Source organism: Perognathus longimembris, chromosome 5 (assembly GCF_023159225.1).
Source record: "Perognathus longimembris pacificus isolate PPM17 chromosome 5, ASM2315922v1, whole genome shotgun sequence".
NCBI lineage: Eukaryota > Metazoa > Chordata > Mammalia > Rodentia > Heteromyidae > Perognathus > Perognathus longimembris.
The window spans coordinates 72837554-72854393 of NC_063165.1; the positions used below are offsets into that span (position 1 = coordinate 72837554).

A 16840-nucleotide genomic window follows, 5' to 3' on the forward strand; every position below is an offset into this window, starting at 1 on the left:
AACTTAAATGTCCTTGTCTGATTACAATGGTATTGGCTTAAGTTACTTGCCCTTCTCACTGCTGATTCAGTCTCTCAGAAAGAGTGAAGCTCTCTAGAAGACATTACTCAATTGTTTCACCCATCATCTGGCAATTATAACTATTGGCAAATATATTTTGCCAATAAAGTTTTAAGTTTCTAAACAGAAGTCTCATTATTTATAATGGTACCATCAAGAATTACCAGAGAATGAACTTGTGTTAGACTAAATGCACTGTCTCAGTTAAACCTACACAGATTTAAGAATATTACTTATCTAGCTACTTAATCATTCTAAAAGTCCTAAACATATAATAAAATGTATGTATACTAAAACCAGGCTCTCTAAACCCAAAACTATCGTTTTTGTACAATCAAAACAAACATATGAAGGGAGGGGGAGAAACAAACTTGGTGGAGGAACATACCTTGTGATAAAAATACATAGTTTCTCCAGCACGGGCATCCATCTGAATGCTTCCCCAAAACCACTAGATGAGAGAAAGTATTTTAATTAAGAATTAACTTTAACTTATGAAAGAAGCCATTAGTGACATTTACTTTTTATATCTCATTGTAGTGACTTGCCTCTTGCTTGACAACATAAAGTTTCTTTGAAGGCTCAAATGGAAGTTCTTTAACTGTACTCTCTTCAACTATAAGGTGAGTACATCTCTCATCTCCCACTGGTAAATAGTTACCTCCTAAAAAAAGAATGTGTATAGCACAAGTAAGCCAAACGCATCTCTAAACCCCACTCTCTAAAGAAAATTCATTAGGAAAACACTAAGCAGGTTTGGGGAAAGAAATAGAGATAACTTTTAAGCTACCTTGCATTTCAGTCATCTCTTCCATGTTTGTTCTCTCTTCGTCTGAAAATCCCAGGAAACTTAAAATGCAATCTTGAAATGGAGGAACTTTAAATTCATTTCTAAAGTCATCAACTGCTGCACAGAAACCCCTAAAAACAAAATACTTTTCTAAAACTAGCTTATCTTAAATTCTATTAGCTAAGTGTATCAGTTTGCAAATCTGCAGTAATTCTCAAGGTCTCAACGTAAGTTACTGAAATAAATCTGGACCAGGCATTGATGGTGCATGCCTTTATCCTAGCTACTCAAGAGATTGGGATCTGAGGACAGTCTATGAGACTCATCTCCACCAAAAAGCCAGAAGTGGAGGTGTAGGTCAAGTGCCAGCTGTGAGTAAAGAAGCCACATCAGTGCATTCAAGCCCCAGTAGCAAAACAAAAATAAATAAATAAATAAACTGGTTGAGGGGCTGAGAATGTGGCTTAGAGGTAGAGTGCTTGCCTAGCATGCATAAAGCGTCAGGTTCGATTTGTCAGTACCACATACACAAAAAAAGCCAGAAGTGGCACTGTGGCTCAAATGGTAGAGTGCTAGCCTTGATAAAAGAGCCTCAGGGACAGTGTCCAGGCCCTGAGTCCAAGCCCCAAACTGGTTAAAAAAAAACTGGTTGAGGATATAGCTTAGTAGTAGCTTGTGTTTAACATATAAGAGACCCTGTAGGCTCACATCCTCTCTCTGATGTGCCTACGAGTCATTCTCAAGGTAACTTCTGAAAAATTGTTAGGATAAGTACCTTTACAAGAAAACTCAAACCCTTGCTGTGTAGTGAAATAATACATGTATTCTAAAGAATCCATAATTTCATAAAATCTTACATAATGATCAAGGCCACAACAAGGCATAACAGAAAGCAGGAGATTGCAAAGCTTAGCAAACAAGGTAATGAGGTTTAAGTATTAATTCAAATGTCTCCACACCCAAAATTATTTCACAAAGGAAAATAAAACCCAAAGATATCCTAGATGTCTTTAATTTTTTAACTTATAGTCTACTCCCTAAGCTACCCCAAAACTGAACTCACTTTTTCTATAGTATATAGAAATTTAAGGGAATGGAGTGTTTTGTTGTGAAGAAAGTCTCAGTATGTAGCCCAAAGTGGCCTCAAACTCACCATCACCCTGCCTCCCAAATACGGGGATTACAAACATCCACCTCCATACCTGCCTCAGGAATTTAGTCTTAGGCATATGGATCTTTCAAACATACGTTGAAAAAGAAATTAATTATAGGTCTAATTCAAACACCAAACAACTGAACTTCTGAAAACTTACTGCTCATCCCGCCTTTCCCATGCTTTATAAATCCATTCTGGCTTCACAATCGGGGTACCCAGGCTCACAGCAACCTAAAAGTATTAATTACAATGAATTTTCATCTTAAAGGACTGCATTTAACTTACACCTACATAATTATATATACACACTTTTCTCACAGTTTTACATTATAGTTAATAAAAGAGATGAATAGGAAAAACTGTCTCAAGAGTCAGGCACTGGTGGCTCACACCTGTGAGGTACTCAGAAGAGATCAAAAAAAGATCTCATGCCCATACCTGCCAGGACAAGCTAGTGAGACTCCCTGTTAATAAATAAGGATTGGTGATATCCAGAAAGGCTCAGGAAAAAAATATAACACAGGGCCTAGGGCATGGCTCACATGGAAGAGTGCCCAGGGCTGAAACTCAGAAAAAGAGAAAAAGGGGGTAGGGGAAGAAGAGAATCTCAATTTCATAAATTTTAAAACAAGTTTTGTGGTACACCAAGACTTCCTTTATCCTATTGTAATAACTCTATTTAGATGATGGTTAAGACAACTAAAATACAACAATCTCTTATTAAGTGAACATTCTACCTTTTGTTCTGTTAACTTTTTTGAAAATACTGACCAAAACAACGCCTACAGAAAATACATATCTGGCCAGGGCCTGTGGCTCAAGCCTGTAATCCTAGCCACTCTGGAGGCTGAGATCTGAGAATCATAGTTTAAAGCTAGCCCTGGCAGGAAAGTGCTTAATACTCATCTCCAATTAATCACAGCTGGAAAGTGGCACTGTGGCTCAAGTGGTAGAGTGCTAGCTTTGAGGGAAAGATACTCAGGGACAGCACCCAGGCCTACATACAGATATGGAAAAAAAAAAAAAAAAGAAATATCTGATTGAATCACTTTAACCTTAGATATGAATTAGAAAATTTACCTAAAATGAGCATTCACTACATAATTACACTGAGGAAAGTGGGAACAAATGACAAATTTGCAGTGATATTAACTACAATTCTAAGCTTTCAATTCTAATAAAATTAGGGCTAGAGGAATGGCTTAAGTGATAGAAAGCCTGGCTGGCAACAGCATGGTTATAAGTTTAAACACCAGTACTGCCAGAAAAATAAACTTTTCAGGTGGGCACAGAGGTATACACCTGTAATCTCAGCATCTGAGAGACTAAAGCAGGATGATTGCAAATTCAAGGCCAGACTGGAGCTATTTAGGGAGACCATCTGGAACAAAACAAGCACTTTCTTGGGGCTCAGGCTAAAGGTATAGCTCAAGTGATAAAAGGTATTCCTAGTAGGCATAAGATCCTGAGTTCAAATTTCTCCTTTTATGAATTTTACAAGCTAAATCACAGAATATTTACAAAAACAGAACTCTGCTCTTATAAAATCTACCCAGAAAAGGCTGAAACCACTTTCAGAGACCCTGATGCCCTCATGACCAAAGCATCTTTCCTCATGCTACACATATCCCAGCCAACAACACTACTCACCCTAATACCTCACTCCAGTTCTATTGCCTTCTTAAAAACATACAACATGAACTACACTGAAAGCCAAAGTGGCATTTCTAATCCTCAGTAAAATGAGAGAGAGGCAGAAAGGAGAGATATAATCAACTCATTCCAAGACAATGTTATACACTGAAATACGCAAAATGCCATGTTTACATACCCTGAATTTTTCTCCTTCTGTACAGTTTGCCACCAAATGTGTAACTTTTGAATTAAAGTCTTTTCTAATAACTCCACCCATATGATGAACTAATGTCACCAACCTGACCTCAAAAGAAAATTGAACAATATTTCATTAATTTGAATAAAATTTTAAATAATTTACAATTCACATAGCCTGCTACTTTTAATGTACAAACAAGATTGTTATAAAGATCTTAAACTTTATGTCAAAAGATTTTTTTAGGTTTTGTCTACTGCCACAGGCAAAATTATATATAGAAATAAACTTAATACAGATTATTCAAGAAAATTAAGTTAATTAAAGAACTGGCTTTCATAATTCTTAAATATACTGCACATTTTTATAACACTATACTGCCTAAATATGTTAATTTTTTTAATACCAGGTTCTATCGTATCAAGATTCTGGCCACAAAATTACTGTAATATTCATGAATTCTAACATACAAAACATTGTGAGCCAAAGAAAGTTTCAATGGCTTATCTGGGGAAGTAAGAATACGATTTTAAAGCTAGACATAACCATATTTAAACACAAAGATCAAATAACTAATAGAGCTGATAGTTAACAATGATTCAGTAAAGCAGATCAGATAACTAAATCATAAACCAGACATTCTTTACAACACTCTTAAGAATTTGTTTCTTCAAAATATTTAGAACCCAATAAAGACACAATACTTTCTCCTTCAATATTTTTAAAATAAAATCATGTCAAATAATAAAGCCAATTTAAAGTTTTTGTTTTATAATACTTACTAGCTCTTCTTTCTTCCTGAATCCAGTGAAGCATAAAACTAGATTCATCATACTTGTACAGTACAGTGGCCGACATGAAAATGGCAAAGGCTGAGGATACAATTTTTAATCTGTGAGCTTTCCTTTTAATAAAAAATTAGAAGACATCTTTTTCAAGCTAAGGTATTTCGCTTCTTACCAATCTACTTCAACATTTTAAAACTTTTCTGGTGGGGCTGGGAATATAGCCTAGTGGTAGTGCTTGCCTTGCATACATGAAGCCCTGGGTTCAGCACCACATATATAGAAAAAGCCAGAAGTGGCGCTGTGGCTCAAGTGGTAGAGTGCTAGCCTTGAGCAAAAAGAACCCAGGGACAGTGCTCAGGCCGAGTCCAAGCCCCAGAACTGGCAAAAAAAAACACCTTACTGGCATTTTCTAATATGCAACAACAAAAAAACAAGCAGATTCAGATTACAAATTCCAGATTAAAAAAAAAATTCCCAGGCAGGTATGGTAGCATATGCCTGTACTTGGGAAGCAGAGGCAATAATATCACAAGTTTGAGGCCAGCCTGAGCTACACAGTGAGACTCTCTCTCATAAAAGGGGGGGGGGGGGAAGCCAGCAGCTACTCAAAAGGCTGAGATCTGAGAAGCACTGTTCAAAGCGAACCCTGGCAGACAAACCTCAGACTCCTATCTCCAACTAGCCACCAAAAAAAAAAAGAAAAAAGAAAGAGAGAGAGAAGTGGAGCTGTGGGCTGTGGCTCAAGTAGTAGGATATCAGCCATGAGTGAAATAGTAAGGGACAGAGCTCAGTGCCCTGAGTTCAAGCCCCAATAGTAGCACTAAATATTTTCCCATGACTGCTAAATCATATTTTATTTATATCTTCGAAGTATATTTTACAACTAGAAAATGAAATAAGAAGAAAGCATATCTAAGTTTTTTATTCCAAAATACACTCTGGCATACATTAACTACAAATAAGATTTATAGACATATATTACCGCAAATGCTTTCAATTAGTAATAAACAAAAACATTTTATAATGCATATTAAATAAATATAAATTTAAACCAAATAGGATTCCCAATCTTGAAGTTTAAAAAAAAATGGAGAGGCTGGGAATGTAGCCTAGTGGTAGAGTGCTTGCCTAGCATGCACGAAGCCCTGGGTTCGATTCCTCAGCACCACATATACAGAAAAAGCCAGAAGTGACTGACAAAAATAAACCCCCCAAAATGGAGATGTTTAGCATAATCATTGACTATGGGTGAAGTATTACTAAATGAAGCAAGCCCATGACCACAAATACATTCTCAAAATCTGGAAAATGCAAGCTTTCTAATTCTTACTGAGCCCAATCTTAAACAGATCACTTGAATTTAAAGTAATCATAGGTAGAAATCATTTATAGGCCTCATAAATTAATTCATGACTAAATAAGAGCTAACTATCTCTATTAGCAAATATTATCAGAGACCAGAATGGCTTAAAAAAATTTTTAAAGACTACATTTGACCTATTATTACAAGCATTAAAGGTTTCCATCTGTTCTGGCATCTGTAACAATAGACACAAACTGACAATAATAACGCAAGCTTAAAAATGGCAAAACCTGAAAAACAAGACAACTGTTTAACAAAATGAACTACGAAGCAGAAACATGTTTGGGAGAAGTAATGAGGAGAACACAAATGGAGGAAAGGCAGGAAAATGCAGTCATTACAATCCATGAACATTATGTAAAAATTGAACTATATAAAACTTGATGGTAGGGCTGGGATGTAGCTCAGTGGCAAAGCGCTTGCCTAGCAAGTGCAACATCCTGGGTTCGATCCCCAGTACCAAAAAAGAAAAGACAAAAATACAGTTAAAAAACAAAACAGAGATTTTGGGCTGGGAATATGGCCTAGTAGCAAGAGTGCTTGCCTCCTATACATGAGGCCCTGGGTTCGATTCCTCAGCACCACATAAACAGAAAATGGCCAGAAGTGGTGCTGTGGCTCAAGTGGTAGAGTGCTAGCCTTGAGCAAAAAAGAAGCCAGGGACAGTGCTCAGGCCCTGAGTTCACGGCCTAGGACTGGCAAAAAAAAACAAAACTTGATGGTAAGAATGAGAGGAACCATTGTTCTCTCCCTATGAATGATGGTCACACCTGTAATCCCAGCTACTCAGGAGGCTGAGGTCTGAGGATCTCAATTAGAAGACAGACCGAAAACAAAAGCCCATGAGACTCTTATCTCCAATTAAGCACCCCCAAAAAAGCTGGAAGTAGGGCTGTGGCTCATGTGGTAGTACAGTGCTAGTCTTGAGCTAAAAAAAAGCTCAGGGACAGGACTAAGCCTCAAGATCAGCACCAAAAAAGAAAAGATGTATTGTATTCACAGCCTGACTTACAGAACTGAAACCTCTTTGTATAACAAATAAATAAATAAAATGGCAAAACCATGGGATTGGGAAAGATGGGGGAGAATAATGGAAGGGATGATATTGATCAAGATACATTGTATTCATAACTGACACTGAATTGAAACCCCTTTGTACAACTACTTTAAGGTAATAACAAAATGACAAAAGTAACAACACTACATAGGAACTAATCATATTGAAATGCTTAAGATAGCTTCCTAATTCTAAACCCAGCAATAACTGATAAAAATGAGAATGTGTTATCTGTTTTGTATGGGGTAAAATAAAACATATATGATACATTTCTTGAACCCAAGTTCAAGCAAATTATCCCTTTCAAGATAGTGGGGGTAAGGGCTGGGGATATAGCCTAGTGGCAAGAGTGCCTGCCTCGGATACACGAGGCCCTAGGTTCGATTCCCCAGCACCACATATACAGAAAAAACGGCCAGAAGCGGCGCTGTGGCTCACATGGCAGAGTGCTAGCCTTGAGCGGGAAGAAGCCAGGGACAGTGCTCAGGCCCTGAGTCCAAGGCCCAGGACTGGCCAAAAAAAAAAAAAAAAACAAAAAAGATAGTGGGGGTAGGAATTATGTTGCACTTATTACTTCACATTAAAAGGCCTTTCTACTAAAGCTTATAACAGGAATTAAATGAATATGAACAGTGGCTATTAATTATTCTTCTTGTAAGTCTTGCATACTCTCAATAATATCAATGAAATCTGTTCATTAAAAACTTAATCTTGGGCTGGGGATATAGCCTAGTGGCAAAGAGTGCCTGCCTCGGATACACGAGGCCCTAGGTTCGATTCCCCAGCACCACATATACAGAAAACGGCCAGAAGCGGCGCTGTGGCTCAAGTGGCAGAGTGCTAGCCTTGAGCGGGAAGAAGCCAGGGACAGTGCTCAGGCCCTGAGTCCAAGGCCCAGGACTGGCCCAAAAAAAAAAACAAAAACAAAAAAAAACCTTAATCTTGGGCTGGGAATGAGGCTTAGCGATAAGGTGCTTGCCTAGCCTGCAAGAAAAGCTGGGTTCAATTCCTCAGCACCACATAAACAGAAAAGGCCGGAAGTGGCGCTGTGGCTCAAGAGGTAGAGTGCTAGCCTTGAGCAAAAAGAAGCCAGGGACAGTGCTCAGGCCCTGAGTCCAAGCCCCAGGACTGGCAAAAATAAATAAATAAACAATCTTGAAAAGCAATAATAAATATATATTGTTCCTTACCACTCCTTTTTGTGCACAGCTTAACAGAACAGGAGGTCCAATAATTCTACATTCAGCCTTGTACAAGTCATTAAAGATAGAATCCTGGAAGTCCGGGACCACGAAGACATTCTCAAATTCTGGGGAATCCAAACCTCCAAGTTCATCCACTGACTCCATCCTTACATAGGACATTTGCATTTCCTTCATTGTTCCCCACATGGTGATTGGAAACAAAAATCATTTATAGGCCAAATAAATCAAATCACTTGCATAGAAACATCTCAGCATCATTAGATTTAGGAAACTCACATATTCAACCACGTGATAATCAACATTGTATGAGAAAGCCCTGATTTTTCCCCACTTGTATTTTTCCAGAAACTCTTGTGAATTCACAGTAAGATCTTTTTCTTTCTGGTCCTGGGACTTGAACTTAGGGCCTGGACACTGTCCCTGAGCTTCTCTGTGCTCAAGGCTAGTTCTACCACTTGAACCACATTTCCACTTCGGCTTTTCGGAGTAGCTTATTGGAGATATGAGTCTCCTAAGGACTTTTATGCCCAGGTGAACTATGATCCTCAAGTACCTTAAATCTAAAGATTACTAAAGGGACAACCTTCTGATGACTACTGGTGGTCCCCAAATCATCTAGAATACATATTTAGCTCTAGAAAATCAAAAAGCTGAAATTTTCCTAAGTATGTGCATTTGGACAGAATACAATAAAGATACACACCATTTATTTTAATGCTGACAAAACACCATACAGTTCTTACTGTGCAAATTAAATGTCATCAGAAAAAATTCTAATAGAAATTATAGCACATATTTATAAAAAGGTTTTAGATTAAATAATCAAAAGTGAGAAGAGAAAGATGTTAAGTGTACAGAAAGTTGTAGGTTAAAGAAAGTTACTTATAGTGACTCACAGTTAACACTTTATACTATGTACCTACAAAGAAAAAATGACAACACTAAAGAGCCTACTTAATTCCAGAGTAAAAAGAACAAGGGAAAAAAAAACTGAATGGACTGGTCAATTATTTGTGCTTAATTTGCATGAGGGCTGACTCTCAGACCATTGGCCTCTTGGCACTCTAAAACTCAAGAATGAAACCTCATTTCAGAAGAGGAGTGGATCTGGAGTTAAGGACTTCAAACATGTAATTAAGGTTACAAAAGGTCTATGGATGGAACCCCAAACCAATCTAACTAGTATTCTTGCGAGAAATTTGGACTCACAAAATAAGAGCAGACATGTCCAGGCACAGAAGGGGGAGGGGGGTGGCTCCATGAGGACTCTATAAGCAGGGAGCTATCAGCTAGATATAGGGCCTCAGGAAACAGTAACTGACACCTTCATCTTGGACTTCTAACCTCCAGAACTATGATAAAGCAAATTCCTTCTTAAAGCACTGGTCTCTTTGTTATTTTTTTTTTCAGGCTAACCTAGCACAGTCAGCTGAGACATGAGTTGAACCTCAGTAGAGTTCTTGCCCAGCTGGCACCTGTATCTTTCAAACACTGAGGCAAATTTGTGGTAATTATCACTTACTGTGATTTGTGATTTCAGAAAAACAGCAAATATATAAACATAATGATATATAAGCATATATACATATACTATATAAATATGATAACATAAAATTCAGGAGGAAAAAGAAGCTCAAGAGTTTTGGGCTGGGAATATGGCCTAGTGGCAAGAGTGCTTGCCTCATATACATGAGGCCCTGGGTTCAATTCCTCAGCACCACATATATAGAAAGGGCCAGAAGAGGCGCTGTGGCTCAAGTGGCAGAGTACTAGCCTTGAGCAAAAAGAAGCCAGGGACAGTGCTCAGGCCCTGTGTTCAGCCCCAGAATTGGACAAAAAAAAAAGAGTTTAAAGAAAATGAGCCTGGTACTAGTTGCTCAAGTCTACAATCCTAGCTACTTAGGAGGCTAACATCTGAAGATCATGGTTTGAAGCCAGCCCACGCAGGAAACTCCATGTGATTCTCATCTCCAATTAACCACCAAAAAGCGAGACGTAGAGCTATGACTCAAGTGGTAGAGTGCCAGTTTTGAACACAAAAGCAAGGGACAACACCCAGGCCCTGAGTGCAAGTCCCAGTACTGGCATAGGGGGAAAAACAGTTTAAAGAAAACTATCTGATCACTTTCGTGCTGGGTCACTTAAATTTAGTAATCAAGTTCTTAAAATGTTGGCATTATTTCAAATAAATGGTATAGTTCTAGGTTTCAGATATACCCAAATTTTAAAACTAAATTTAAAATAGGTTCTATTTGTCTAGCTTCAAAACACACATATTCTAGAATATGCCCAGGCCTACTTCCAATCACCTTCAGTGGAACAAGTTGATCAAGGGAAGTGCAGCATGCCACATGCAATGAGAGCTTCACCTACCATGGTAACAATACTTTTTACTAACTTTTCATCCGATTTTCCAGGACAACTTTCTTTTATCTTTATAACAGGGATTTCCATTATTTTAATAGTCTGTGGAAAAGAGACTTATGTGTAAGATTAAGAAAGCAATGAATGAAAGTATTTAAACACTGCTGGGACCAAAAAAAAAATCTGTTTTAGAAATAAACTGTCAATCAAAACTCCGTACCTCTAGGGCTTTTATAAGTTCTTCCTGTTTTCCAGCTTCTTGAACCATTATCACTCGTGTTTCAACCTGAGGCATTTCTTCTATTAAAATGTAAAATGTTTAAATATGTTAATCAAGTAGTAACAACAATCAGCAATTCCTACCTCAGCTTCTGGCTATATAGTATGTCTTCTATCTTTGAGATCATAATATTCCCAAAAATTGAAATGACATCAGTCCTAATTTAGTATAGAAATATCTGGCCATATTCATGTTAGAAAATGTATTGTTGCAAAGTATACAAATATCAATAGCCCTCTTCTTCAAAGTGCATACAATCTCAGGAAGTTATCCCATTTACAAAGAGGTAAGGGTACTTAGCCAGTCAGGACAGAGTAAATTCTAGCTTAATTGTGCAGCTAGAATTTCTATGCATCAATATACAAAAAACGAAGCAGTATCAGCATTAAGATGTCCCCTTCCTTTCAAACTTAGGGAATATTAATCTAAATGATAAACAGAATGTCTGAATAGCAGAAAGTGATCCTTCATATCTACTCAGTATCTATGCTCTAACAATTTTTATTACAATTACATCCTAAGAAAATTCAGGATTCAAACAGCAAGTCAGTGTCTTTAGATTGTAAGCCCAGTATTTAGGAGGCTAAGACAGGAAGATCAGGTGTTCCAGGCTACCCTGGGCCATATAATAAAGACCTTAGTCTCAAAAACAAGCAAACCAAGTAGGTAATAACAGGTTTTACCTTCATTATTTGAAGCAGATCCAATAAACAAGTTTTCCCTAGGAGCTTCAACAACTTTAGCATCAAATATAGAAGAGTCTGTCAAGCAAGTGCTCCCTGAGGTCGATATTGATATACTATTGTCAGCCATTGTTTTTGTGTTGGCTAAAAAAATAAAGTACATGAAAAAGAACATGATCATTGGGCAAAAATAAGCATTACAGGCTAATTTCGTATCTACAGTAGGTAAAAAGTACTATCCTTTGGGAAAAAAAATACTTAACCAAAGTCACTCTGCTTCCCCTGAGCCTTGGGCTCCTATCCTGTAAAGATGGTGATATCAGGATTTATAGAAACATAGTGAAAATGACAAAATATATCAAAGTAACACAGATTATTACCAGACATATACACACCCAAAAAGCAGACATAAATATTATCCTCTCTCAATACTTCTCCAATTTCTATTCCTACAGTTATTTATAACACTTACCGTAACATCTACCACCACCAATAATCCCAACAAAAGCTGGGGAATCCATTCTTACTTTACCTTCTTCTCCCTTCCCAAAGTGCTACCAATCCCAACTCAAGCATCTCTAGGACCTAGCCTCTCTTCTCTCTGCCCACACCACAACGGGCACTTGGGCAAACAAACACTTGAAACAAGCTTGAGAACAATTTCTTCAGAAATCACTCTCTACCTGGTTTTCAGGGTTATGATCCTAAAAATAAGTGACTCTATTACTTCCTTAACCCGGAAGAACACCCTTCTCTGGATAACCAAATCCCAATTCTACATGGTTTACAGCTTAGACCTGGCCAACCTGTTACCAACTCTTGCTTCAAATCCACCAGCCCACATACAATGTATACTTGAGCAACAATGTATCTCTCAGCAATTTTCAAAGACAAGTTACAATGTACTTCACAACTATTTGTATTTTCATTCAGCTCAATATCTAGCAAGTCTTCTAACTTTTCATCCACTGCTCTCAGCTCACTCTGTATCAGATTTCTAAGAACCGCTTTATTGCCAGGATCATATTATTTTACAAACATCTCTCCTTAAGATTTGACAAGACAATTTAGTATGAGTTAGTGCCAGTATAACTCTGGACTACTAAAGAGAAAAATTTAAGACTTCCGGGACTTGGAAGAGAGGAAATCAGGCAAGTAGAGTATAAAGAGAATGTTTAATTGGTTTTTACCAGTTGGAGAGTTGGGAGTATAGCTAAGAGCTAGAGTGATTACCTAGCATGCCTGAGTCCCCAAAACTGAGAAAAGGGGGGAGGGTTAATATTAGTTGATTATCTGGAAGTAAATTTCTAAAATATTCAACAAATTTATACTAATATAACAAGGAGGACTCCTTTTTACCTACCCTTTTCCTATTTCAGGGCAATAAAATATACAGATACTGTTCCATTATCAGTAAACAAAGAGTTCCAGCTTGGCATGGGGCTCACACCTGTAATCCTAGCCTCTCAAGAGGCTGAGATCTAAGGGTTGCTGTTCTAAGCAAGTCATGAAACTCATGACTCATCATTTTTTGTTTTGTTTTTTGCCAATCCTGGGGCTTGAGCACTCACTGTTCCTGGCTTCATTTTGCTCAAGGCTGGCATTCTACCACTTGAGCCACAGCACGACTTCTTTTTCTATATATGTGGTGCTGAGGAATCGAACCCAGGGCTTCATGCATGCTAGGGGAGCACTCTACCACTAGGCCATATTCCCAGCCCTCATGTGAAACTCTTATCTCCAATTAGCCATCAAAAGGCTGGCTCACGTGGTAAGAGCGCTAATCTTGAGCTACAAAGCTCAAGGACAGAGTCCAGGCCTGGAGTTAAAGTACTAGGACCAGCACATACAGAAGAAACACAAAGGTATGAACAGCATCATTTCTGGATGGCAATACAGGGGAGTAACATGCACACACTGACCTACAATAGCTGTAAAGTTTTCAAAGTTGGGCAACTTGGCTTCCTGTCTCAGCTTCGTGTTTAGTAGATTAACTCTCATTATCCAGGTGGATAAAACAGTCAAAGTAATAAAATTCAAATCCAGTTGTGACAAAAACGGAATACATTAAAAAAAAAAAAGAATTGTTCTCATGTAACATTTACAACCTGGACACTGCTTATTCTTACTATGCATGCATGATAATCACTATTCTAAGGTTCTCCAAAGGAGAGCCCTAATGATTTTAAGAGTCAATGACAAATTCTACCTAGTCCTTATTTGTTTTAAATCTCCTACACTTAATCATTTCCAATGCAAGAGGAAAGGCTCTAAAGCTTTCAAAATCCTCTTTTTAAAAAATGTTTACAGGCATGGTGCTTGTGATCCTAGCTACTCAGGAACCTGACATCTGAGGATCACAGTTCAAAGCCAGCTCAGGCAGGAAAGTCCAAGAGACTGTTAACACCAACTAACCACTAAAAAGCTGGAATGGAGCTAAGACTCTCAAGTGATAGAGATAGCCTTGAGAGGAGGAGGAAGAGTGGGAGAAGAGAAGGGGAGAGGAAGAAAAGGAAGAGGAGGAGGAGGAGGAAAAGCCCAGGTGCAGGGACAGTGCTCAGGCCCTTAGTTCCAGCCCCAAGACTGGGGATGCATGCCTGTGATCTCAACATTCTGGAGGCAGTATAATGGAGAATTCCAGGTCAGAAAGTGTAGATTATGGGCTGGGAATGTAGCGTAGCAGTAGAGTGTTTGCCTAGCATGCACAGTGCTCAGGGTTACTCAGCACCATATAAACAGCAAAGGCTGGAACTGGCCCTGTAGCCTTGGGCAAAAAGAAACCAGGAGCAGTGCTCAGGCCCGGAAGCCAAGCCCCAGGACTGGCAAAAAGAAAAAAGAAAAAGTGTGGATTATATAGTGAGAACCTGTCTCAAAAATCCAGAGAGATTACAAACGCAGAGATATGCACTGGAGGGGCTGGAGGAGTGCCCATTTAGTAAGCAAGCCCAAAGCCCTGAGTTCACTACCCCAAAACAAACAAAACTAACATTCATAAAGGTTAAGTATGAAAACTCATTTGTAGTGTTCTGCAGTACAGCAGGGTAACTACCACTGACAATACTTGTGTATTTTTTAATAGAAGGGTTATGAATGATCTTACAGAAAGAAATGATAAATGTTTCAAGAGATACAATTACTTGATCTGATCATCATATGCCTGTATTGAAATATAATGGGCCAGCCAGAAGGAAAGATATGTCCTCAAAGTCTTTTACACTCAACACTATTATAAATTCAGTTTCCTATGCTTTTCTTTAAAAAGCATAAAAACAATGGTTAACACAAAAATTGTTTTCTATGTATACCAATTTATTCCATAAACACCTCAAATTTATAAACATAATATGACATAACATCCAATATCCAATTTCCAACTGAAAGACCAACCATTTTCCATATATTCCAGAAGCTTCTAAAACACAGCAGGATGGAAATTTCTGAATCTATTCAACTCACCGAGGACAGAATCTAGGGCCTTTGGATAAAATACAACATATCGACCTTTTAAAATATAACTTGTTTTTAAGTTTCCTTTTAAGTAAGTTCATTTAGCGACTACCTTCCAGGATGAAGAACCAAAATGTAATTGTGTAGAAGGTAGTGATGTGATTAACACCAACATGAAGATGATATAAGAAATCATATCACCAAAGGTTGTTTAGGTATATATGTAGGAATGTACACTTGCGAACAAAGATTGGGCTCTGAAGAACAATTCGCATGTAGTTACAGCTTAATACGTGGCTGAAATTGATTGATCCCTCTTACCGCAGTTTATTTCATCTCGGCAGCAATAGTCAGTGACTATTATGAGCGGCATTTTGCGGATAAAGCAAACGTACTGCAGCGACTGCACAGGCTGTGCTTGTTAACCACTAAACGACAAACAGGTGGGACAGGAGAAGGGCCTGGCGGGTGGCCTCGATTTGGGTCTAGATTATAGGGGCAAACTTCTTTTTCGTGCAGGTTCTGAGTGTCTCATGACCTCTGAGCTGACCCTGAGATTTTTCTTTCAAGTCTACCGCACAACCCCTTGAGTCACACAGCTCCACTTACGGTCTTTTTTGTAGTTGTTTGTGGATTGTTTTGTTTTTGTTTTTGAAGAGGGACAGGGTGGAAGTAGCTAATTGGAGACAAGAGTCTCACGGGCTTTCTCGCACGGGCTGGCTTTGAACTGCGATCCTCAGATCACAGCCTCCATCCAGGGTAGCTAAGATTATAGGTGTGTGCCACCAGCGTCCGGAGTTAGAAGCAAAATCTTAACAAATAAATCGAAGCCCCCGGGGGCCCCTAAGCCTCCGGGCCGCAGCCCGGACGTCAGAGGCCGGCGGCGCCAGCCACACCCCTCCCCACACCACGTTCTCCAACCCGGGAGCGCGCCGGCCCCGCGGGGGCTGAGGAGGGGCCATCCCGAGAGTGCAAGCCGCGGGTGAGGGATGAGACCCTGCAATCCGTGGACTTCAGGCCCGGCAATCTGGGCCTTCCAGGCCCATTTCCCACAGGCGGGAAGCCTGCAACAGGGCGTCCGGAAAGCGCGGTCTCCCACTGGGGCGAGAGCCCTGACCGCAGGCCCAGCGGGGCCCATGCCTCTGGGGACGGCGCCCGCTCACGCCCTTACCACACCACACCACACGGACCTCACCAATCTGAGGGGAGAAAATAGTCCTGAGAGACCAGCTTCCTTCAGGCGGGCAGCCCGCTCCCGAAGACTGCCTTCTTCTCCAACTCAAAAAGCGAGCGGCGCCCTCCCACAGCCATGCCAATTGGCGAGTGAGGTCAGCTTCCTCCCCATAGGCCCGCGGCCCCAAGACGCCGCTGATTGGTCGCTGCTCAACGCCCGCCTCCCTACAGAAGGACGACGGATTGGTTGAGAGTGTGTTTCAAATGAACCCAACGGCTGGCAGCGTGCAGACGTCACGGGTTTGTAGAGAAGTTGCCCGGATGTGGCCACGAGGTGGCGGTGTTGGTGTCTGAGCTTCTGGGGAAGTTGCAGGTGTCTCCGTGGCTACCGTTGTTTACCGGGTAAACAGCCCGTTTCCCGCGGAGGACCGTCAGAGGCCTGCTTGCTCGCTGATTTTGGGCGGGGACGTTGAGTTTGGGGGGAGGGGCTGCTTTTCTCGTTTTGTTTTTTAAGAAGCACTTTTGTGCTTTGTAATTGGTAGTATTTCTAGGATTTTTCTAAAGTATCTAAGCTCTTGCATTTTTAAAAATACTGGTACTAGGCAACAAGATTGTTGAATCTCCTTGAGTTTTTTAAGGAAAA

The 16840-nt window shown here is 39.6% G+C and overlaps 1 protein-coding gene across 4 annotated transcripts in view; it reads right to left on the bottom strand.

Annotated features, from left to right (window-relative positions):
• Nucleotides 1-16352, bottom strand: part of Ect2 (epithelial cell transforming 2) — a 56978-nt gene extending 40626 nt beyond the window's left edge. The window contains exons 1-11 of one of the 4 annotated variants that reach the window (XM_048347107.1): nt 16220-16352; nt 11578-11721; nt 10835-10914; nt 10624-10716; nt 8236-8418; nt 4620-4709; nt 3838-3945; nt 2164-2237; nt 851-981; nt 609-724; nt 449-511 (exon numbers count right to left, since the gene is read on the bottom strand). In XM_048347107.1, coding sequence (XP_048203064.1) covers nt 449-511; nt 609-724; nt 851-981; nt 2164-2237; nt 3838-3945; nt 4620-4709; nt 8236-8418; nt 10624-10716; nt 10835-10914; nt 11578-11707 — 1068 coding nt within the window. In that variant the 5' untranslated portion in view covers nt 11708-11721; nt 16220-16352. Of the gene's footprint in view, nt 1-448; nt 512-608; nt 725-850; nt 982-2163; nt 2238-3837; nt 3946-4619; nt 4710-8235; nt 8419-10623; nt 10717-10834; nt 10915-11577; nt 11722-16214 lie in introns of all 4 variants that reach the window. The other 3 variants (XM_048347106.1, XM_048347109.1, XM_048347110.1) reach the window with 3 other exon arrangements.
• Nucleotides 16353-16840: the final 488 nt, after the last annotated feature.